The sequence below is a fragment of the Geotrypetes seraphini genome, chromosome 1 (assembly GCF_902459505.1).
Source record: "Geotrypetes seraphini chromosome 1, aGeoSer1.1, whole genome shotgun sequence".
NCBI lineage: Eukaryota > Metazoa > Chordata > Amphibia > Gymnophiona > Dermophiidae > Geotrypetes > Geotrypetes seraphini.
The window spans coordinates 216,463,669-216,489,432 of NC_047084.1; the positions used below are offsets into that span (position 1 = coordinate 216,463,669).

At 42.7% G+C, this 25,764-nt stretch overlaps 1 protein-coding gene across 1 annotated transcript in view; it reads left to right on the top strand.

Annotated features, from left to right (window-relative positions):
* Positions 1–25,764, top strand: part of CORIN (corin, serine peptidase) — a 280,593-nt gene that overhangs the window by 176,678 nt on the left and 78,151 nt on the right. Inside the window, exons 7-12 of the mRNA XM_033946076.1 lie at positions 612–719; positions 6,356–6,466; positions 13,990–14,112; positions 17,559–17,663; positions 20,137–20,368; positions 25,171–25,316. Coding sequence (XP_033801967.1) covers positions 612–719; positions 6,356–6,466; positions 13,990–14,112; positions 17,559–17,663; positions 20,137–20,368; positions 25,171–25,316 — 825 coding nt within the window. The remainder of the gene's footprint in view (positions 1–611; positions 720–6,355; positions 6,467–13,989; positions 14,113–17,558; positions 17,664–20,136; positions 20,369–25,170; positions 25,317–25,764) is intronic.

Consider the following 25,764-nt stretch of genomic DNA (forward strand, 5'->3'; position numbering starts at 1 on the left):
CCATGAATGCCATGTAGTGGGTAATTTCACAGCAGGGGACTTGTATACTGCCTTTTTGTTGCTTTGGCATTTCAAAACTGACAGTCAAAGCTGTGGACACTGGACGATTAAGTGACTTGCTCAGGGTCACAAGGAGCAGCACTGGGGTTTGATCTCACAACCTCTGGGTGACGAGAAGCAGTTCAACCAGTGAGCATCTCTTTTCTAAATTTCATGTACTAATACTGTGTTTCCCCGAAAATAAGACAGTGTCTTATATTAATTTTGGGTCAAAAAAACGCATTAGGGCTTAATTTCAGGGGATGTCTTATTTTTTTCATGTAAAACAATCATCTCTCCCTTCCTCTCCTCCATCCCATTTCTTCCTCTTTCCTTTATCCCCCCCCCCTTTCCTCCACGTGCAACGCCTTTCCTCCCCTCTTGCCCATCCCCTTGTACAGCATCTTTCTATCCCTCCCTCCCATCCCCCTGTGCAGCAAAAATTAGCCCCTCAATGTGCAATTTTACAAATCTTTAGACCAGAAGGTAGACCGCCTGAAATTGAATGGTTATTGAAGATAGTAAGATGATTTAATGAGATTTCATTTATGTTTAATTTGGGTTTTTTTCAGATTGCAGTGAGGACTTATTTCGCTGTAATACTGGGAAATGCCTTAATTATAGCTCTTTATGCGATGGTTATGATGACTGTGGAGACCTAAGTGATGAGCATATCTGTGGTAAGCCTGAGTCCATTTGAATATCCAGCTCATCGCTCACTGGTAAGAGAGCAGAATTAGTGGGTCAATTAGTGATAATAATTATTGTCAGTAATGACATCTCACAATGTATCTCTGGGCTCCCTGTTTATTTTCAATGTGATTTGCAAATATATATACTTACCTACAAGTATGTTCATTCTGCTGCCCCTCAATATTTCTCCTCTCTTCTCTCTCCTTATACATTTCCCAGAGAACTCCGTTCCTCAGATAAGCCGCTCTTAGCTGTACCCTTCTCCTCCACTGCCAATTCCAGACTTTGTTCCTTTCATCTAGCTGCCCCTATGCCTGGAATAAATTACATGAATTTGTCCACCAAGCCCCTTCTCTTGTTTAAAAGCAGACTGAAAACCTTTTGATATAGCCTTCAATTCATACCCCTACTCCCCACTGTCCACCAACTCAGCCAGCAGATTAACCGTTTCCCTTAACTATATCCATGACATCCTGTTTGTTTGTCTTGTCTGTTTAGATTTTAAGCTCTTTTGAGCAGGGACTGTCTTCTTTGTGACTCTATTCAGCACTGCATATGTCTGGTAGCGCTATGGAAATAATTAATAGTAGTAATAGTAGAATCAAAGGGCTCAATATTTAAATGCTACCAGATAAATGCCACAGATTTGGGCCAGTCAATAGTTTTCAGTAGCATTATCTGAATAATTTGGCTGAAAATCAATGAAGACCATCCTGGCATTATCCATATAACATCAGAGCAGTCTGTGGGGTGAGATTGGGGCAACCTTGGATGGAGCATCCAGGGTCTCCCCCCCCCCCTTCCAGATACCTTAAGACAGCAAATGTAGCTGATTTAAAAAAAGGTTTGGACAAGTTCCTGGATGAAAAGTCTACAGTCTGCTGTTGAGACAGACATGGGAGAAGCCACTGCTTGCCCTGAATCAGTGGCATGGAATGCTGCTACTATTTGGGTTTTTGCCAGGCACTTGTGACTTGAATTGGCCTCCGTAAAGAGCTAGATAGACCATTAATCTGACCCAGTAAGGCTATTCTTAAGTAATGAAAGATGCCTTATTTAAGAATTGGGAAACTCTCTTATCAGTTCAAATAGTTCCTAAAAAACTGACACAATGTACAGAATATAAAGTGTCCTTCCTTTGACAGAATTCAGCTTTAACATCATTCCTTAGTTGTAGAATCAGCCGTAAAGCTCTCTTGCAGTTCAAGACCTCATGTTTCTGCTTCCCAGAAGAGAAGCCAGAATACAAGATTCCATTGGTAATAGGATGTTCCAGGCTTCCACAATTACCAACAGGATTATGGACTACCAATTCTATATGTCCATTTATTTGAAATCTTTAACTCATCATCTCACACGCTATGAAGAATTTCTCTCTTCAGACAAACTTCCTGACTTCCAGAAATTATAGAGGCATATTTGATACTTTTGATGACTCCTTCCACATGTCAGCAGGCCAATAGCTAGGCACAGGTTGGCTTGGTTCAGAGTTTCAGATTTGGAACATTCAGTTCAGGAATGCCTCTTGGATGTTCCCTGTAGAGGTGACAACCTTTTCAGACAAAAGGTTGAAGAAGCTGCAGATCAAATTATAAAGCATGCAAATACTATTACAACATTATCAAAAATCACAACAATCTTCTCAGGTCCCATTAGATGCTTCTATTACTATAATATAAAGCATATATATAACCAACCTTCTGCTCCTGCTTCCAGACCCTCTAACCAGCAATTCTCTCATGAAAGCCAGCAGAAACTTCAAAAATTACAATCTAAGTCTCAGCCAAAGCAACAACAGCAGTGTTTTTGACTCTTTCCTAAAGATAACGACTACTACTATTAGTACTAATTATTACTCTGACTCTGCCAACGATGAAGATCCTGGGAGTAATGCTGGACCAAGGTCTAACCATGAAAGACCATATAAACTCCCTAATCAAAAAAGGGTTTTTCACCCTCTGGAAACTTAGGTCTATTAAGGCTTACTTCCACACTTCAGCCTTCAGAATTCTAGTACAATCCCTTATACTAAGCCACCTGGATTATTGCAACATCACCCATCTGACAATCCCCCAGAAGCAAATGCAAAGACTACAACTCATACAAAACGCAGCAGTCAGGATGATTTTTGGGTTGAAGAAGTACGACCACATAACCCCTTCCTACAGACTCCTACACTGGCTGCCGATGAAGGCACGCACGAAGTTCAAGCTAGGATGTCTCTGTTTCAAGGTATTAAACGGTCTAGCCCCTAAATACATCACAGACCTCTTCTCATTCCCAACCAACAGACATGAAAGAAAAACACACCTGAAATTTGTCTCCCCACCGGCTAGAGGGTGTAAATATAAGAGATACCATCAACAACTGTTATCGTACCAAGCAGCCACATGGGGCAAAGACTTAGAAAAACTAATTGCACATACAACCAACTATGGTGAATTTAGGAAACACCTAAAAACATACCTGTTCTTGAAATACTTAGATAACGAACCAGAACATCAGCCCCCTTTATAATACCACAACATACCCAAATCATTAAATTATAAACCCCAACCCAATCACCAACCATGAACACTATATTCAATTTAAGGAACATTTCTAATCATATGTAAGCAGCACGGCACACAAACTGCTGTTAATATTTATTAATGTTGGAACTACCAGATGTACAATGTTATACCCTTTAATCCGCTGTATGTACAGTCTCTCTTTATTGTAACTACAGTTTATCTATATTGTAACTACAGTTTCTCTATATTGTAAACCACTTCTCTTTATTGTAAACCGCCTAGAAGTCGCAAGATAGTTGGCGGTATATAAAATAAAGTTATTATTATTATTATTATTGCATTTTCATCAGTGTTAGTCCATCATAACCTCATAGAGAAATTGTCCCATCCCTTTTTGTCGTCCTTCTCTGTACCTTTTCTAATTCCGCTTTTTTGAGATATGGCAGCCAGAACTGCACATAGTATTATTCGAGGTGTGGCCTTACCATAGAGCGATACAAGGGCATTATAACATTTTCATCTTTGTTTTCCATTCCTTTCCTGAAAATTCCTAACATTCTATTTGCTTTCTTAGCAGCCGCCACACATTGAGCTGAGGGTTAAAAAGCAGTAGTCCCAGCACAGACCCCTGGGGAACCCCAATATTTACTCTTCTCCATTGAGAATATTGACCATTTAAACCCACTCTCTTCAGTTTGTTTAGAGAAGAGATGGCTCAGGGTTGATATGATAGCGGTCTATAAAATAATGAGTGGAGTGGAAAGGGTAGATATGAATTGCTTTTTCACTCTTTCCAAAAATAATAGGACTAGGGGACATGCAATGAAGCTACTAAATAGTAGATTTAAAATAAACTAGAGAAAATATTTCTTCACACAACATGTAATTAAACTGTGGAATTCATTGCTAGAGAATGTGGTGAAAGCAGTTAGCTTAGCGGGGTTTAAAAAGGTTTGGATCATTTCCTAAAAGAGAAGCCCATAGGTCATTATTGAGATGGCTTGGGGAAATCCACTGCTTATTCCTAGGATAAGCAGCTTAGAATCTGTTTTGCTACTTGGAATCTAGCCAGGTGCTTGGGACCTGGGTTGGCCACTGTTGGAAACAGGAAACTGGGCTTGATGGACCTTCAGTCTGTCCCAGTATGGCAATTCTTATGTTTCTTCTACATGGGGGAGAAACTTCTTATATGCCTTTCCACCTCTTCCCCTGATAGGGAAAAGTCTGCAAACTGCATCACGATTGTGGAGCCATGATTCTCATAGCTTCTCATTGGTCATGTCAGGTACAGTTTCCACTTCTACTAGAGCTCTCATCCAAACAGCCATGGAGACTGACACCCTTTTCAACTATCCTCACTCAGAATGAGAGCTCTCTTCTTCATCTGAACCCTTACAATCTAGCTTTAACAGCATGGCTCCTGACAGCAACTGATTAACTTCTTTCTTGGGAGTACTGGTTGACAAGTCGATGAAGCTGTCCGCAATGTGCTGCGGCGGCGAAAAGGGTGAGCAGAATGCTTTGAATGATTAAGAAGGGGATCACGAACAGATCAGAGAAGGTTATCATGTCGCTGTACCGGGCCCCCACCTGAAATACTGCATCCAGCACTGGTTACCATACTTGAAGAAGGACACGGTACTACTCGAAAGGGTCAAGAGAAGAGTGACTAAAATGGTTAAGGGGCTGGAAGAGTTGTCGTACAGCGAGAGATTAGAGAAACTGGGCCTCTTCTCCCTTGATAAGAGGAGACTGAGAGGGGACATGATTGAAACGTTCAATATAATGAAGGGAATAGACTTAGTAGATAAAGACAGGTTGTTCACCCTCTCCAAGGTAGGGAGAACGAGAGGGCACTCTCTAAAGTTAAAAGGGGATAGATTCTGTACAAACATAAGGAAGTTCTTTTTCACCCAAGAGTGGTGGAAAACTGGAACGCTCTTCCGGAGGCTTTCGTAGGGGAAAACACCCTCCAGGGATTCAAGACAAAGTTAGACGAGTTCCTGCTGAACTGAAGCGTACGCAGGTAGGTCTGGTCTCGGTTGGGGCACTGGTCTTTGACATAAGGGCCGCTGCAGGAGCGGACTGCTGGGCACGATGGACCACTGGTCTGACCCAGCAGCGGCAATTCTTATGTTCTTATGTTTGTTCTGCCTTTTGCTGAGGTTACAGCCATACTCCAGGCTTCCAGAAAACCTTCCACTCAATGATGCTACCACATCAAATGGAAGAGGTTCTCTTTATGGTGTACAATTAAAACCATGAACTCTACCTCCTGTTTAGTCTCATCAATTCTCAATTATCTCCTTCATCTGTCAAATTTGGGATTAAAGACCAACTCAGTTAGAGTGCACTTAAGTGTCAGTGCATTCCACTCCAATTTGGAAGGGAAATCAATATCTAGACATCCTCTCACAGTCTGCTTCATGAAAGGCTTGTTCTGTACCAAGCCTCCCATTAAACCATCTCCAGTGGCTTGGGATTTGAATGTCATGCTATCTATTCTTACAAAGACTCCCTTTGAATTGCTTCTCTCCTGTTCTCTTAAGCTACTTACTTGAAGGTTGTATTCCTCATAGTCCTCACATCAGCTAGATGAGTTAATGAGCTTCAAGCACTTGTTTTAGATCCAGCCTAACCACGATTGTATCATGACAGGGTTATCCTTTGAACATATCCCGAATTTCTTTCTAAAGTAGTCTCGGGATTTCACCTCAAGCAGTCTATAGTCTTATCTGTTTTTTCCCAAAGCCTCATACTTACCCCGGAGAAGCAGTTATTCACACCTTGGACTACAAGTGCTCTTTGGTTTATTACCTAGCTCATACTAAACTACATAGGAAGTCCTCCCAGCCCTTTGTCTTTTAGTTCCAACCGTCTGGGTACCCCTGTTACCAAGCGTACCAGCTAAGTGCAAAAATATTTTAATACAAAATACAGTATATGCATTAATGTTAATTCGCACTGACATGTGTTAATGAAGCATTAATACAAGTTAAAGGCTAGCACCAAGGTTTAAAGCAAGTTAATGCAGCTTATTAATTAGATCTCATAGTATAATGATTACTTAAGCATCATTTATTTTTTCTCTGTATACTCTTCATACTTAGACTGTAAGCCTTTGAAAGAACACAGATGTGGAGATGGAAGATGTATATCAGTTGATTGGGTGTGTGATGGAGATCATGACTGCGTAGACAAATCAGATGAGGTCAACTGTTGTAAGTTATCTCATTTCTTGCATATAATTCTAACCACTGTTTCAGTTAAAATTTTGCATATGCATGCCAAAAGATGATAGAAGCAGATGTTTATGAAAAAAATAATAATAGGAAAAGAGGTGAATGAGAAATATAAGATCATTTAAGGAACTGGTTGAGGACTGGGATGCAGCAAATGATATAAATGAAGTTCACTTTAATAGGCAATGATGGATGGGGAACCCAGAGTTTGGTACTAGATCTGTTCCCTCCCCCAATATCTTTATTAGTAACACTAATGAGGAAGTTGGTGGGCACATATGCTTTTTAGCAGATCATAGAAAAATCTTTAACAGAATACACAGATCAGGGAGAATGAAAAAATGAAAGGAAACTTGAAAAAAAAAGAAAGAATTGTAAAGAATTTTTATAAGGCAAAACAAAGAAAAATCCAACAGGTCTGCAGTGAAAGTAGAGCAAAAACAAAACAAAACAACAAAAAGAAACTGCAGAGATAAAATGTACAAGGTACTGGAACTTTTATTAAAATAAATAAAATGTTGCTTTCCAAAGGTTGGCTCTCATATACACGAAAAGAACGGACCCAACACAGTCCGTGTTTTGGAGAAACGCTCCTTCTTCAGGGGTCCGAGATGTTCAGTGCTTCACTAGTAGAGAACCATATGGAATACTGTGGTTTTGTATAAAATTCATGGGCGACGTGAGGCTCTTGTCGGAATGTCGATCAGTGGGTGCAAATGTAAAATTATGCTTTTAAGATGGAAATATCTATTAGTCTGTATATCAGTTAGAGGGCATGAACTGGATGCAACAAAAAAGAGATGATCTAGGAGTAACACCATACCAACAGCGGTATGAGAGTGAGTGGTGCAGCTGCACAGTGCACAATTATGGATAGCCAAAAAATTGTCACACTATCCTTGGTATCAGAGATATAGTGAGGGTGAGGCGTGCCCCTCCTCCGCCCTCTTCTTTACTTCCGCTCCTTCCCTGCTCCTTCCCTGCCATACGCATACCCCCCTTTCCTTCCTCTGTATATCTTTAACTTTCCCTGGCAAGGCGGATGATGGGATGTATCAATAGAAGCTTCGTCAGCCGTAAACCTGAAGTCATAATGCCACTGTACAGAACCATGGTGAGACCTTATCTGGAGTACTGTGTGCAATTCTGGAGGCCACATTACCGTAAAGATGTACTTCGAGCTGAGTCAGTCCAGCGAATGGCCACTAGGATGGTCTCTGGACTCAAGGGTCTCTCATACGAGGAAAGACTGGGTAAGTTGCAGCTCTACTCTCTAGAGGAGCGCAGGGAGAGGGGTGACATGATTGAGACATTTAAGTACGTCACAGGTCGTGTCGAGGTGGAAAACGACATATTCTTTCCTAAGGGACCTTCAGTCACAAGGGGGCACCCGCTCAAACTCAGAGGAGGGAGATTTGGTGGTGACACCAGGAAGTATTTCTTTACAGAAAGGGTGGTGGATCACTGGAACAAACTACCTGTGCAGGTGATCAAGGCCACTAGCGTGCTCGACTTTAAGAGTAAATGGGACATCCACGTGGGATCTCTACGTGGGTCGAGCAGCACTCTGACTTAATGGGGTGGGACAGTAGAGTGGGCAGACTTGATGGGCTATAGCCCTTTTCTACCGTCATTTTTCTATGTTTCTATGTTTCTATGAGCATCATCATCATCAACTTGCTGCCCATGTTGGCGTCAGACCCGGAAGTGACATCAGAGGGAGAGCTGATGCTGGCACGAACAGTAGGTTGGAGTTGCTGCTTGCACTGGCGGAGAGCTAGAGGTATGGGGTGGGGGGGGGAGGAGTGAAGGCACACGCCTAATGGGAGAGGAATGAGAAGGAGTGGGGAGGCAGAGAGGAGGATGGGTGCTGGCGCCTCCACCAAGACAGCACCCGGGGCAGACTGCCACCCCCCCTTACCCTGCTATTGCTTGGTCTGATTCTTTACCCACCATATTTCCACTGTGTGCTCTTGTTCTCAGTCTCAGCTTACCCAGTCTCCTCTCATTGGCACAGAGCAGGCTGCATCATTATGGCCATCACTGCTGCTTACTTACATTGGCACTCGAAGAAAGAGTGAGGAGGGACTCTTCCTCCCTCCCTCCCAGATTTCCAACAGACAACCGCTGCACTGCGCTGCAGTTCTACATTAGTAAACTGGGAGCCTATGAGGAAGAGTGGCAGGGTTCTGACATGTTCTTCATCCTTTATTTGAGCATCAGAGTGAGCAGCAGTGATGGCAACTGTGTACAGGACTGAGTGTCCATCTGACATCTGGCACTCCCTAGTTCTGAGTAGAGCACCACTTTCAATGACATAAATCAGCCCAGGCAGTAAAATGCCTCCTGGGATGCTTCAGGGAGGGGCCTAAGGCTCCATAGGAGGGGCCTTAAGCAACCTGGGCCAATCGGAGCCCTAGGCCCCTCTCTGGCGCATCCCAGTATACACTAGGAAGGGGAAGGCCCACCATTTTGTAAGAGGCAGGCCTGCCAGACAGAGCAGGGTAGGTATTCCTCCGGCCTAACTTCCTGAATAAAGTAAGGAGGGGAGGAGTCTTTGCGGGCATGAAGGAGTTGTCGGGGTTTGGGCGATGGTGGAAGAGAGTGGGCATTCCTACCACTGTTGGGGGGGGGGGGTAGAGACAGGGGATTGTGTGAGCACAGTGGGATAGTGTGGGCATCTCTCCCGCTGCCAGGGGTGGGTGTCCAGATGTTGTGCAAGTGTGAAGGGAGAGAGTAGGCATCTGTCCTGCCACTATCTTCGCTTTGGGTTATTTTGTTTTTTTAATATGCGGATGTATTCTGTGCATGTGCTGATCACTACTACTAGTGACTCATCTCAAGTAAATTTAGCAAGCCTAAGTGAACATCTGCAAACCTCATTTGCATGCAGAGTCTTTTGAGAATGACTTGTCTTTTTGAAATTGTTACAATAGCAACCTCGGTAGCAGCTCGTTGGATTTTACCATGAAGTTTTGAGAATCCTCCCCTTGGTTCTTTAATTTATACCATCAAGTTTCTTTATTTTTGATATACCATCTATCAAAACAATTGTCTAAATGGTGTACAATATAAAAAGATTGTAAATAAAAGCAATATTTTATCAAATATTAAAAATATTAGATGAATTCACATTGACGTATATGGAACAAAAGGGAATTTGGGGAGGGAAAGGTTGTTTAAAATACATCGAAGTAAAATTAGTAAAAAAGGAAGATAAATGGGGAGTGGTAAAACATTAGGATGGGGATCGCTTCAGAAGAAGCGTTTGATGTTTCAAGGCTTCACAAGAATTAAAGGTTTGAGAAGCGGAAGCTGGTACTAGAAAGTAAAGGCATCTTTAAAGAGAAATGTTTTAAGTTTGGCTTTAAATTTTTCAAGAGAGTTCTCTAATCGAAGATCTAATGGGAGGGCATTCCACAGAGAGGGGGCGGTGATTGAAAAAGTGGATTTGCGAGTAGTATTGTAAAACAGTTTGCGTATTGACGGTATGGAAAGTAGCTTTTGATTGTTAGATTGGAGGGCCCTGGATGATGAGTATGGGATCAAAAGTTTATTTATGAATGCTGGTTGGTTAGAGTTTTTTGTTTTAAAGGTGATGAGGAGTATTTTATAGGTGAGGCGATGAGTGATGGGTAGCCAATGTGCTTTGCGGAGGAGAGGAGTGACATGGTCAAATTTTTTTGCATGATAGATTAATTTGACAGCAGTGTTTTACAATAGTTGTAAATGGCGGATTTCTTTCTGGGTTATACATTGATAAAGGGCATTGCGAAGTCTATGGTTGAAATTACAAGAGAGTGAATCAGGATATTGATAGAGGGGGGATCAAGAAAAGAAGAGATAAATTAATTTTCTAATTAGAGATCCTCTGTGTTTATCCCACTCCTTTTTTTTAATTCTGTCACCATTTTCCTCTCCACTCCCTCGGGAGGGCATTCCAGGCATCCACCACCCTCTCCATGAAAAATAATTTCCTAATATTACTCCCAAAGTCTACCTCCCTGCAATCTCAATTTATGTCCTCTAGTTTTACCATTTTCCCTTCTCTGGAAAAGATTTGGTTCTATACCATTCAAATATTTAAGGCCCTCTTTTTTACTAAGGTGCGCTAACCAATTAGTGTGCGCTAAACTCTAACGCGTGCATGTTAGTCTATGGACACATTAGCGTTTAGCACATGCTAATTCGATTAGCCTGCGCTAATCGGTTAGCGCACCTTAGTAAAAGACGGGGGCAAATGTCTATCATATCTCCCCTGTCGCCCCTCTCCTCCAGAGTATAATATTTAAATCTTCCAGTCTTGTACTGCTTTTGACTCATACCCCTTACCATTTTCGTTGCCTTCATCTGGACTGCTTCAAGTCTTTTTATATCCTTCGCCAGATACAGCCTCCAAAACTGAACACAATACTCCAAGTGTGGCCTCACCAAAGACCTATACAGGGGCATCAACACCTCTCTTGTTCTGCTGGTTACTCCTCTTTCTATACAACCAATATCCTTCTGCTACAGCCACCGCCTTATCATATGGTTTCGACATCTTCAGATCCTCAGACATGATCACCTCAAGGTCCCTTTCTGAATCCGTGCATATCAGCCTCTCACCTCCCAGCACATACAGTTCCCTCAGATTTCTACCCCCCAAATGCATCACTCTGCACTTCTTTGCATTGAATTTTAGTTGCCAGATGTTAGACCATTCTTCTAACGTTTGCAAATCCGTTTTCATGTTCTACATTCCCTTCAGGGTGTCCACTCTGTTACAAATCTTGGTATCATCCAAAAAAGGCTATCCTTACCTTCTAACCCTTTGGCAATGTCGCTTACAAACATATTGAACAGAATTGGTCCCGGCGTTGATCCTTGAGGTACTCTACAACTCTCTTTTTTCTCCTCTGAGCAAATTCCATTAACTACCACCCTCTGGAATCTGTCCAACTAGTTTCTAATCTTCACCACTTTGGGTCCTAACTTCAGCCCATGAAGTTTATTTAAGAGCCTCCTATGAGGAACCGTGTCAAAGTCTTTGCTGAAATCTAAGCAAATTACATGTCCTTGATCTAGTTCTCTGGTCGCACAGTCCAAAATTTTAATGTGTGTAAATGCCAATTTGTGATTTCATTCATACATGTATGTGTAACTATTTTATAAATTAGTGTGCACAATTCCACATAAAATCAGGTGCTCTTTATACTGTAGAATTGACCTTCACGTGTTTAGTCATTTTGCCAATCAGAACCTCAGTTATTGTGAAAGAGGGTGCATAAAAAAGGGGAAGGTGGAGGAGGAGAAGGAGAAGGAAAAAACATATATCTCTACAAACATGCAGCTCTCACCACAAACTTCCTACTACATTCTCTGCCATCTAATAAGTAAACCACCTGCACTGATCGGTGAGCATAAGTCAGTGCTTGCATCCTAAATGATTTATGCAGGGCATGCCTACTTTGCACCCCCCAAACGTGTGTGATTGGAATGCTGAGCATATCCCGTGGCCGCAGATTTTAAGCGATGGTAAGCATGTGTTAGTGCTTACTGCTGCTTGGTAAAAGGGCCCTATAGTTGGGTACTGTGCTGCATAAGAGAATCATCTCGGATGACCTCAGGATAGCTAGTCAATGTGATAAATACTTTGGAGGAAAGGCAGGAGAGGGGAGGTATGATAGAGATGTTTAAATACCTAAGTGATGTAAATGCGTATGAGTTGAGTCTCTTTCATTGGAAAGGAAGCTTTGGAATGAGAGGGCATAGGATGAAGTTAAGAGGTGATAGGTTCAGGAATAATCTAAGAAAATACTTTTTTACATAAAGGGTGGTAGATGCATGGAACAGGCTCCCAGAAGAGGTGGTGGAAACAGAGACTGTGTCTGAATTCAAGAAGGCCTGGGATAGGCACGTGTGATCTCTTAGACTGAGGAAGAGATAATGATTACTGCAGATGGGCAGATTGGATGGGCCATGTGGCCTTTATCTGCCATCATTTTTCTATGTTTTTAAAGACTGCACGTAATTCAGAATGTGATTTTTTATTTAAAGAAGTATGGTCCTGTCACCGATTTCTATTGTTGATTGCATTGGCTTCCGGTTGAAGCATGGGTTAAATTTAAGTTCGGCTGTATTTGTTTTAAGGCATTAACAGGTCTAATCCCAGGTTATTTTTTGGAATCTTTCATTATTACAAATTCTAAACATTCTAGAAAATCTCATTCACTATTTGCATTTCCTTCTGCAAAAGGATGCAAATATAAGAAATTCTAGGAACGATTGCTGTCCTTCCAGGCAGCCTCATGGATTAGGGATCTGACTCACATGTTTACACTATCAAATTCGTATCAACAATTTTGACGTGCTTTAAAGACGCATCTTTTTATAGAATCCTTTGGAAGTTAGACATTGGATGTTTATTCATTTGTATTGCTAATCTCTGGGAACCGCATAAAACTTAATGGTATTTGTGGTATACAAGTGAGTTTTTATGTTTATGTTTCCATGGGAAAGAAGGTAATATTGCTTTTATAGGTCAATAGGGAGAGTTCACCTGGATTACTGTGCTCACTTCTAGAGGTCTGTACCTTCATAAGAATGTTAAGATCATGGAAGTGGCACTGAAAAAAATTAATACCATTATAAAAGCTCTGCAACACAAACCCTACAAACAAGGAAGGGATGAGACAGAAACATATAAATATATGATAGGGTTCAATAAAGAATGAAATGGCAAAATTTTCCATAGAAAATGACATTTAAGGACAAGAGGTCATGATTTTAAGATACAGGGAAATATGATCAGAGGGAACATGAGAAAATATTTATTGAGAGTGGTAGATATCTGGAATGGCCTACTGATAGAGGAAATAACAATGAAAACCATGACAAAATTCAAGGACATTTGGGACAGATATATTGGACAGTGGTAGGAACAAGTTTAGGAGGTGACAGTATTCTAAAGCCCTAACCCTCAATCCCTTAAGAACAGAGGTAGGAGAACAGCATGGAAAAAACAAAATAAGCTATCTGTCTTTCAGGCCAAAGATTAGCCAAAGACGAAGCAGCAAAAACCCAACTAATCTGATGCTGGCAGGTAAATGGTGACCAGATACCATTCAGCAAGGCCACTGGGACATTTTGCACTTAAATGCAGGAACAAATAGATTCATACATATTCATTGTGGAAATCCTGAAAACCAGGCTGGGTTGTGGACCTTGAGGATTGGGTTTTAAGGACCACTGGTTTAGATCATTAAAGAGCTGCTGGTGGGGCATGGGGGTGGGAGGGACTTGGGTGTTCAATAAAATTTGAAAACTTGTGTGTTCATCTACCTAAGATGGTAGACAGCCAGAGAAGAAGACAGCAAGACCTGTCCAAGATAAAGAGTGATATTGATCAAGCTTCAATGACTAGCCTTTGGGATGTGTACTTAGCAGCGAAGATGAGAAAACCTGGACAGGATTCTGCCATCCTCTATTATGTTATTATGTAAGCTCTTTTTTTCCCTTAGCGTGCCATAGCCAAGGTCTGACTGAATGCAAGAATGGACAATGTATCCCTAGTGCCTTCCGTTGTGATGGAGATAGTGATTGTAAGGATGGAAGTGATGAGGAAAATTGCAGTGAAAATAAAGGTAAACCATTTCCAACTTTAGTATATTAAGAAGATCATTTCAGAAGCATTTACATGTAGAAATAGTGGTCTTTATATTTATAGATGTCTCATTCTACAATGATAATATACGTTTATGTTTTTCACTTTTATGTTTATCACTTTTGTTTTTCACGTGTTTTTCATGTTTTTCACGTTTATGTTTATCACTTTTGTACAAGTTCCAAGACACATAAATTTCATCAAAGTGCTTTTTTTAGTCAGGTTTTGAAATGAGTAATAGATGTGGTAATTGTGCTTTACTTCTAGGGATATTTTTGTAGTTCAAAATTTCATCTTTTGGGGAGTCTCTCTACTTAATTGGTTCTACATATAGGGCTCCTTTTACTAAGGTGCACTAGCGTTTTTAGCGCACGCAGCAGATTAGCGCGCGCTAACCCTGCGCTATGCGGCTAAAACTAACGCCAGCTCAATGCTTGTGTTAGCATCTAGCGCGCGGGACATTGTAGCGTGCACTATTCCGAGTGTTAAAGCCCTAACGCAGCTTAGTAAAAGGAGCCCATATTGTTTTGAAATAGTACTCCTATGTGAATAGTTGCTTGCACTTAAATGTGAAGGTATTGAAAATTGTTTCAAGATATAGGTAGGCAATCCTACATAAACCACATTTCTATAGTTCAATCAAGATATAAGAAAAAGCATGAATCAGTGTACTTAAGCTAGCCTCATCAAACATATACCTAATAGCACATAATTGCCATAGGGCAATGAAACCCTTTTTTCACCATAAGACAGACTCAGATTGCAGATCCTGATCTATTAGGACCTCTAAATGTTTAAATGTGCAATAATACTGGTACCCATGTAGGTGGAACTCTGTCACCACATATCCACCATGCAATAGTTTGGTCTATGTTTAGAAACAAAAAATCTTTAACCAATATGAGGCCTCATCGAAACATTTCTGAAGAGCAGTAAGATGAAATGTCAAGGACAACACTTTGCCTATTAGCAGAATATCATCAGCATAACAATGCACCCCTATTCCATGATTCTGTATAATAGTCAACAACGGGCTAAAGAAGATATTCAGTAAGACAGGAGATAGGGCTCCACGATGTAACTTATATTTCCTGGAATATATACCATCTGAGATCACTGAAAACTGCGGTCAGATAAGAATTATTTAAACTAGTGGTTCTTAAACCTGTTCTGAGGGACCCCCCCCCCCCAGCCAATCAAGTTTTCAAGATATCCCTAATGAATATGCAAGAGGCAGATTTTCATGCCTGTCACTCCTATTATATGCAAATCTGCCTTATGCATATCTATAATATTACCAAAATCTGACCTCTCCACTCTGAGCACATTACCAAAATCTTTATTCACGCTCTCATCACCTCACAAATAGACTACTGCGATGTACTTCTCTCAGGTCTCCCGCTCATCCATCTAACACCTCTCCAATCTGTTCAAAATGATGCTGCACGACTCATATTCCATGAGAGCTGCCATGCTCACATTACCCCTCTTCTTAAGTCACTTCATTGGCTCCCCATCCGTTTCCGAATACAGTTCAAACTCCTCTTACTGACTTACAAGTGCATTCACTTATTCTCATTTATTTTCCCCTATGCTCCCCCTCGTGAACTCTGCTCATCGGGCAAGTCCCTCTTATCTATACCCTTCTCCTACACAAAAACTCCAGACTCTGTCCCTTCTTTCTTGTTGCGCCATGTGCCTGGAACAGGCTGCCTGAGTCAATACGTCATGCTCTGTCTCTAGCAGCATTCAAATCCAAGCTAAAAGCCTACTTTTTTTGAGGCTGCTTTCAACTCTTAACTTCCACTCACTGTAAGATACCTATACCCATTGTGTCATTCCTTCTACCAGAAACTCCCCAACCCTGAGATGTCCTGTGTCTGTCTGTCCAAATTAGATTGTAAGTTCTTCTGAGCAGGGACCATCTATTGAATGTTAAATGTACAGCACTGAGTGCTATAGAAATAATAAATAGTAGTAGTAATCTTTTATGGTGTCACTTGTGTGGTTAAATGCTGAATAGCAGCTGCATAAACCCAGACATGTAGTGCCAGTGCCTTGGACATGGCTCAGCATTGAATTTCTGCGAATAATGCTGACGGCGGCTAAAGAAACGCTCACTGCTGCTGGCTGAATATCGACCCCTATCATGTTTATATGGCTCAAATTACCCATTCAAATACCATGGATTTTTTGTTTGCTTGTTTAAATAAAAATCACTTATGCAATCAGCCCTTCTATCAGTCATATAAGTGCTTTTGAATTAACCTCACGACGATTTCCCAACTTCTCCTGCATTACCAGGTAGAACAAATGACTAAGAAATAAGAAGATATTTCGACTTGATAGACTTGTGGTCTTCTTTTAACAAATCACCTTATGAATCTATTGCTTGGACAAACCTAACCAAATGCTCATTAAATGGCCTAACCTATTTGTATCTAATATGAAATAATCTGTTTTTATTCAATATGCAATGAAAATTGACAGAGAGGATCACAGGTAATGGGATAATCACTATGGAAAGCATATCTGTCTCTAAGCCCTATATCTGTCTTGGCACAGTGTAGACTCGCATGATCTAGTATAGATCTCCTAGCATTCTAAATATGCTCATGCATTCTCCTAATGAATTAAATTTGCAATATATTTAGCGTACCTTATGATGATGTGATGGGCTAACTTGCAATCCCTTAAGGCAGTGGTCCTGAACTCTATCCTAGAGGACCACTAGCCCTAATGAATATGCGGTGATGGGATAATCGCACACCAGACACCATCACGCCGACAATCCAGCGCTGACAATTCAGCGCAAGAAAGAAGCGCGCCTCCGAAAGCCGCCAAAAAACATTATTTACAAAGAGCTCCGACGGGGGGTATGTGTGGGGAACCCCCCTACTTTAATACATAGTGTTCGCGCTGCCGCTGGGGAGGGTGTGGGGGGGTGAAACCCCCCACATTATAGAGAAAACAGAACTTTTCCTGAAAAAAATCAGAAAAAGTTCCGTTTTCTCTACAATGTGGGGGGTTGCACCCCCCACACCCCCCCAACGGCAGCACAAACACTATGCATTAAAGTGTGTGGGGGGGTTCTCCCACACACACCCCGTCAGAGCTCTTTAAAAATAAGTTTTTCGGCGGCTTTCAGTGGCGTGCTTCTTTCTTGCGCTGAATTGTCAGCGCTGGATTGTCGGCGCGCTGGTGTCTTGCGCGCCACTGACTATGAACCTGAATATGCATGGGGCAGATCTACATTTTTATCATCTTCATTACATGCAAATCTCTTTCATGCATATTCATTAGGGCTATCCTGAAAACCACTGCCTTAAGGAACCTTTTGTTCACTAACATCAATATGATCCTATTAGTTGTGTTGGAATCATTTTTGCTAATAACAGTAATAAGTGAGCTTTTCTTTCCTTGAAGATCTGATGCCATGTGAAGGAGATCAAAAGTGCAATAACTCTTCATGTTCCGGTTCCTGTGGCAATAATTTTAACTGTGAAACACACCAAAACCAGACAAACTGTGGTAAGTAACATCTTCAGTGCCAGCTCAAGCATTTTCAGTAGAGTTCACCTCCAACATATCCACAATAAACAAGTGAACAACCACATTTAGGGTTACAGTTCTGAATGTAGGCTACCATTAAGATGGGTTATTTTACCACTAATTTATCTATTTTAGTTTAGGTTCCATTTTATGCAATGAGACCTAGTTACTAATACCTGGGGTTAACAGTAAAATGAAAACAAAGAAAAACTGGAGACACCTTTTAACAAACCAAGGGACCCGACATGGTCCGTGTTTCGGTTAACACGCCTTCATCAGGGGCCCTAACACTTTGTCTGAGTTTTGAAAAGCTTCCAATAAATCACCGTCGGGAAGGAGGGCATCCATGCATGCAAGGATGCCACGTGATGTCACATGCTCGCGTGTGACATCATCATGTGGCACCCGCGCATGTGCGGATGCCCTCCTACCCAACAAGAGCAGGCAGCGGGGGATGGGGATAGGGCTAGGGCGGAAATGGGGCATAACGGAGCGGGGATGGGTGGAACTGGGCGGGCCTGGGGCGGATCTAGGGGGTACAGATTTTCCATTTGGAAAACCTGATAACCCTACCTATTGCCTAGTTACATTTTGTTGTCAATTATTGAAGCTATTAAGGGGATTTTGCCAATTAAGTTAGGTGCCTAAAAGATGCCTAACTTTAGGATCCTCTTAGAGCAGTGATTTTCAACCTTTTTATACCTATGGACCGGCAGAAATAAAAAAATTATTCTGTGGACCGGCATCAGTCCGTGGACCGGCGGTTGAAGAAAACTGAGCTAAGTTGTGGGCCAGACCCCGCCCATCTCTACCCAATCTCCACCCCAGACCCCACCCCCATAATAGTACTAATTGCACCTTGCACGTCCCTTGCCTCATCTGGAAGCCTTCCCTCTGACGTTGCAACGTCAGAGAGAAGGCTTCCGGTTCAGGCGCAGGATGCCCGTAGGAGCCACTGCCCGTGGCTTTGTGCACTGAATCAGTTAGGAAGAGGGAGCTGGCTCGAAGATAACGCCGCATCGATCGCACCGTGGACCGGCGGTTGAAGAACTCTGTTTTGGGCTTGATGCACGTGCTGGCCCTGTGGACCGGCAGGAAATTTCTGTGGACTGGCACTGGTCCATGGACCGGTGGTTGAAGAACACTGTCTTAGAGAATCTGACCCTCAATGTCTTTGCACGGACACTGGCTGATGAGGCTAAATATTGGAATTCAGCGTTGATCAGTGCTGATACCTGGTTAGTGGCAATATTGAAGCTGCTAAATGGCTAGCTGATCGGATAGTGTTAGGATTACCCTTTTAATGTTCTATCTTTATCTGGATAGTTATTCTTACTAACCGGATTACCTCTGGCTCCATACAAACCTTGACCCGGACTAGACTCTTGATACCTTATAATACACAACGTTCACTTCGCTCTTCCAACCAGAATCTTCTTTCAGTACCTTCCCTAAAAATTATCGGTACAAGAAGGGCCGACATTTTTTCGGTGACTGGTCCATTATGGTGGAACGCCATTCCCCAATACATTCGTAATGAAACAGATATTTTAATATTTAAAAAACTTTTAAAATCTTATTTATTCAGAGATGCTTTTAATGTTTAAAATATAATAAATTTAAAATTGCTGAGGTTATTACTCCCCTTTACCTATTGTTATTTCCTTATTCTACCCCAAACAAAAATTGTAACTTTTATCTTTTCCTTCCCAACTGTAAGTTTGTTCAAGTTAAATGTTCTTTTGTTAAAATGTTAACCCCTTTTTTATTTGATATATTTTTATGCTATGTACATCGCTTAGTGATTATAATAGGCGATTAATCAAATTGTGTTAATAAACTTGATAAACTTGATACATGGAGGCTGAGGCAGTCAAAAGAAATACTGAGTAGCACTATCCAGTTAGTGCCACTAAGAGGAGTAGTTAATGATGTTGGCTACCATTAAGATGTACTGTTAACCCAGGTTATTAGCACAATAGCATGAGTTAGTGGTAATATAACGCATCTTAATGGTCACGCACATTGATAATTCCCTCCTAAATATTTCACTGGCTAGCACTTACAGTTAATAGCACCTGCTAACTGGGCAGGTGTCTTTGAATATTGACCCCTTCTTTTACAAGTTGTCTGAATTGATGACATACAGAGTTGCAGTTCCTTCTGGCTCAAGATTATCAGCTTCTGCAGTATTCAGGCATGGTATCTTCATTTGCTTTTTCTGATGCTTGGTTTTTTGTTCTGAGTAGCTCCCAGTAGAGCTGTAACACGCTCAAGTGCCAGCACAGATATTGAATAGTGTTGCATTCGGAAATGAGAAGAAATATAACAACCAAATTCTTCTGGTTGAGAAACTAAATTTTTTTTTTAAAAACACCTAATAGGAAACCTCTTTGAAATTATACATTAGGAATGTCTAATTGTTTTCTTTACTGTTTTTTCCCCATGTTAGGCCAGTGTGAACCAATTACTCTGGAACTGTGCATGAACCTACCGTACAACTACACCCATTTCCCGAACTATCTAGGCCATAGGACGCAGAAAGAATCTTCCATCAGCTGGGAATCCTCCCTCTTCCCAGCGCTGGTTCAGACTAACTGCTACAAGTATCTGATGTTTTTTGCCTGCACCATCTTGGTACCAAAGTGCGATCCTCAAACAATCCAGCGTATCCCGCCCTGCAGGTAGTGTCTTACTTCTCTCCTTGAGTACCTTTGCACAGAACAACAGCTACTATGCAAAACAAAGGGCTAGATTCACTAAGCAAACCGATTGTATATCGATCGGTTTGCGACCCCTTAACGAGCAAATTTCCCTCCGGCCTGATTCACTTACCTCTCCTGCGATCCGCTTTGAATCCGTGCATGCAAATGAGCAGAAACACATGCAAATTGGACAGCAACGCGATTCACTACACAAAATTTCACATCTGACAAGGCTGACCAATCAATGGAAGAAGCGACTGCTGGGGAGCAGTCAAAAACGTCCTTCCGACTCTCCTGTCCTATTGAAGCCCTGCTCTCTGCCCTGTCAGCCCCGATCTCCTGCAACCCCGAACGCTTCATGCAGCCCTGATCTGCCTGTTTCGATCTGCCTGCCCTGGCTCTCTTTGTTCTGCATGCCTGCCCAAATGCCTGTCTGATATGTCCTCTCTGCTCCCCTGGTTCTGACGCCTTCCCTCCAATGCAAGCCCACGGGTTTAAAGCGGGGCTGCACACCGCAGTGCAACCCTGTTTTAAACCCACGGGCTCGCACTGAAGGGAAGGAGGGAAGAGGCTGCCACTGCCGCATGAAAGCAGGAGAGTCGGGCCTGAACATGCCTGCCTGCCACGAACACGTCTGCCCCGACTGCCTGTGGAAGCCCAAGGGTTTATCCCGAAGCGGGTTAAACCCACGGGCTGCAAAAGTTTAAAGTTAAAAAAAAATAAATAAATAAAGTCGCAGCTGGGACTGGTCTGCATAGTCTGTGCATGCGCATCGATCGTGCATGCGTGAGCCGTGCAGGCAGATGGGGGCGTTCCTCCGATCGCCCTATCTGCATATTTTTGTTTCCTAAATTCATCGGACCTGCCCGGATCGGGCCTGATCGGGCAGGTTAGTGAATCCTGGCCAAAGTCCTAATGAAAAGTTCATCTGTCTCTCAGAATCTAAACGGTGTAGATGATTTATAGATATCTGCTTTGTTGTCCTGCTTTGAATGCTATCTTATGTGGTGAACAGTGTGAGCCCAATAAGGTGGTGAGTGGATGGGAAGCAAAAGTGAAGTGCCGGTCACCATTGGGGTGTGTGTGTGTGTGTGAGGGGGGGGGGGGTGCAGGGAAGAAGCAAGAGCAAAGTGGCAGTCTTTAGCAGGTGGGGGAGGGGAGGGAGAAGACAAAATTGAGCCCTCTGTAGTAGAACTTGGGGGCCACAGGTCATAAATAAATGCTGGATGTGGAGCAGACGGTTGAGATTGGCTTGCAATGGAGAAAGGAAAGAGAAAGGGAGAAATGCAGGACACTACAGGGGAGGAAAAATTATCTAATATAATAAAGCCCTAAGCGCGCATGCGCACTCCCACCTGCGTGCTCCCGTTTCCGTGCGTTGTAGGGCACCACAGGTAGGAGTGCGCATACGCGAGAATCCCTCGAGGCAGATGTCGGCTGCGGCGGCTGTCGGCGGCTACAGGCTGCAGCAGCAGCTGTTGGTGGCTGAAGGCCGCGGCGGCTGTCAGCGGCTGCAGGCCACGGCGGAAGATGGCTGAAGTCTGGCTGGAGGAGGACGAGGAGGAGCTGTGAGAGCTCCACAGAGGCAGGAGGTGAGGAGAGAGAGACAGAGACAGATGGATGAGAAGGACAGAGGGGCTACTAGTGGAATCAGGAGAGATGGTAGGGGATAGGGAGAGATAGACTTCAGAGAGTGTGGAGGGGGCAGGAGAGAGAGAGATGGTCTTGGGGAAGGACAGAGGGGGACAGGAAAGGGAAAGATGGCAAAAAAGGTGAAACAGGGTCAGAGAGAGATGGTAGAGGGAGTGAAAGTGGGAAAGGGAGAGATGGAAATGGTAGGACCACTGCTGCTTTGGGGCACTGAGGGAGGAAAGGTTGGTATGTCAGTACTGCTGCTGCTGCCTCGGGTAAGTAAAGACCGTCAGGAGGGCCAAAAGGGTACAAAGGAAATGGTGAAAGGTGAGGTGGTGGGACTGGGATCAGTGGGAGGCAGGGTTCGGGCATGATAGAGGCGGGGCATGGGTGGGATCAGAGTCAGGGTCAGGGTATAGATGGGGCTATTCTAGCACCCGTTACTGTAACGAATGTAACGGGCTAAAACACTAGTACTTGAATATAACCCCACCCCTTGTTTGGGGGTAAACTGTCAACTCGGCTTATACTCAAGTCTATATAGATTTTACTTATCAATAATGGGGTAACTAAAATTTTCCATTAATATTGTGCTACCAAATTTGTTAGATTTTCTAATTTCTTCTAGCACTTCATTCTGTCCAGGTGGATAGTAATATCTATCCCATGCACTCTGGAAATAGATTGTGTATATTCAATTGTAACCTACCTAGATTTTAAGCGGGAAAGAACATTTTAAAATAAATACATTTCTGTATAGTTTACCTTACAGTATATAGAGTCTTTCGAGATGAAGTTACATACTAATTTGTACTCTGACTGGACGCATACTAAATGCACATATTCAGTTGGATTGGGAAAGTCTACTGCGATATATCAACCACATACAATATACAGTGGTGCACCGGTTTGTGAGTGTTTTGCAAGACGAGCAAAACATTTGCAAACTTGGTGCCTCGTAAACTGAGCGCGCCTCGATTTGCGAGTTCCCCCCCTGCGAACCGGCACCCTCCCCCTCGCAATCCGGCACCCCCCCGCCGCCATCGGGCACCCCCCCCCCCCGCCGTGACCTGAGGTCCCCCCAACCCACCCGAACCCTCTTCTTACTTTGATGTAGCCTCCGCACCTGCACCAGCATGTCTTGTGCTGTGCTGTGCTGTGCCGGTGCCCAAAAATCTGCCTCCGGTGCTGGGCCTTGAGCATGTGCGCATGCTCAAGGCCTAAGAGTTCACGTCCCATGTCCAACCTATCAAAGCGAGTTTCCATTATTTCCTATGGGGAAACTCGCTTTGATAAACGAGCATTTTGGATTACGAGCATGCTCCTGGAACGGATTATGCTCGTAATCCAAGGTAGCACTGTATACTCAAATATAAACCGAGATTTTTGGGCCAAAAAAATGGCCAAAAAATGGGGATCTCGGTTTCTAAGAATAGCCTTACTGGGTCAGAACAATGGTCCATCAAGCTCAGTGGCCAATCCAGGTCACTAATACCTGGCCCAAACCCAAGGAGTAGCAATATTCCATGCTACCGATCCAGGGCAAACAGTGGCTTCCCCCATGTCTTTCTCAATAACACTCTATGGACTTTTCCTCCAGGAAATTGTACAAACCTTTCTTAAAACCAGCTACGCTATCCGCTCTTACTACAACCTCTAGCAACGCGTTCCGGAGCTTAACTGTTCTCTGAGTAAAAAAAATTTCCTCCTATTCTTCTCAATGTGCATCACTTTGCATTTGTCCACATTAAATTTCATCTGCCATTTGGACGCCCATTCTTCCAATTTCCTAAGGTCTGCCTGCAATTTTTCACAATCCGCATGCGTTTTAACAACTTTGAACAGTTTAGTGTCATCTGTAAATTTAATCACCTCACTTGTCATTCCAATTTCCAGATCATTTATAAACAAGTTAAATAGCACTGGTTCCAGTGCAAACCCCTGTGGCACTTCACTGTTTACTCTCCTCCATTGAGAAAAATGACCATTTAATCCTACGCTCTGTTTTCTATCCGATAACCAGTTCCTAATCCACAACTGACCTTTGCCACCTATCCCATGACACTTTAATTTTCTCAGGAGCCTCTCTTGAGGAACTTTATCAAAAACTTTCTGAAAATCTAGATACACTATATCAACTGGCTCATCTTTATCCACATGTATATTCACACCTTCAAAGAAGTCAAGCAAATTAGTGTGACAAGATCTCCCTTGGCTGAACCCATGCTGACTCCGTCTCATTAAATCATGTTTGTCTACATGTTCCACAATCTTATTTTTTATAATTGTTTCTACCATTTTGCTCGGCACTGAAGTCATGCTTACCGGTCTGTAATTTCCCGGATCTCACCTGGAGACTTTTTAAAAAATTGGTATAACATTGGCCATTCTCCAATCTTCAGGTACTACAGATGATTTTAGCAACAGGTTACAGATCACTAACAGCAGGTCATCAATTTCATGTTTGAGTTCTTTTAGTACCCTGGGATGTATACCATCTGGTTCAGGTGATTTATCACTTTTTAACTTGTCAATTTGGCTTAGTCTATGATTGAGTGCTTCTGTAACCAGTTTAAAAATATAAAAATTTAAATCTTTCTGGGGGTCTGGCTGTGGGGAATGGAGTCACGGGTCAAGAGCAGGCCCGACATGTGAGGCAGGTAGCCGATTCCTTCTACCAGCGGCTGCAGCAGTCATCAATGCTTTTTGCCAGCTGCCAGGAGGAGGCGGTAGTAAGAAGCCAGTGGCATATCCTGCTTGCAATCAGCCCTGCCTTCAGTCCCGCTAAATCAGCTGGCAATAATGAAACCAGAAGCTGTGGGGGCCTTCCCTCTTGCCAAGTTGCTATAGGCTCTGCCGGTCTTGATTCCGCCCCCTCTGAAGTTACTGCATGTTCATTATTGCCAGCCAGTTTAGCAGGACCAAGACCGTAGGCAGGGCTGATTGTAATGAGGATGCGCCGTTGACTCCTCACTCCTCTCTCCTCCCGGCAGCCAACAAATAGCATGGACGATTTTGATGAATCTTTTTAATCCAATAGTATTTCATAATACAGTCACCTTCTCTGTTTCATAAATAAGGTGCTTCATGACCAGGACAATACCACGATGTGTTTGCTAACTTGCCCTGTCTCTTTTTCTTATTTGAAGGTCCCTGTGTGAGCATTCCAAGGAGCGCTGTGAGTCTGTGCTTGGAATTGTGGGTCTGCAGTGGCCAGAAGATACAGACTGCTCACAGTTTCCAGAGGAAAAGTCTGATAACCAAACCTGTCTAATGCCCAATGAAGATGTAGAAGGTTTGTATTGGTTCCAGTGGTATAAACCACGACTTTAAAGACAATTTTACCTTTAGGATTCTTTTTCCATAAATTGCTGAATGTCATTCGTTTGTAGAAATGTAAATGTAGCAATCACTTAAGCACAATTTACTAAAGTTGCACTAAGGTTCTGCTGTTACCATATGGTGATAAGCAAAATTAATGTGCAAAAACTTAGGACACAAAGTGGTGAAATGGATTAGAAACTGGTTGACAGACAGGCACCAGAGGGTAGTGGTTAATGGAATTCACTTGGAGGAAGGAAAGATAAGTAATGGAGTCCCTCGTGGAATGGTACTGGGGCCGTTCCTGTTCAATATGTTTATGAGCAACACTGCTGAAGGGTTAGAAAGAAAGGCTTGCCTATTTGTGGATGATACAAAGATTTGTAACAGAGTAGACACTAAAGAGGGAGTGGAAAACATGA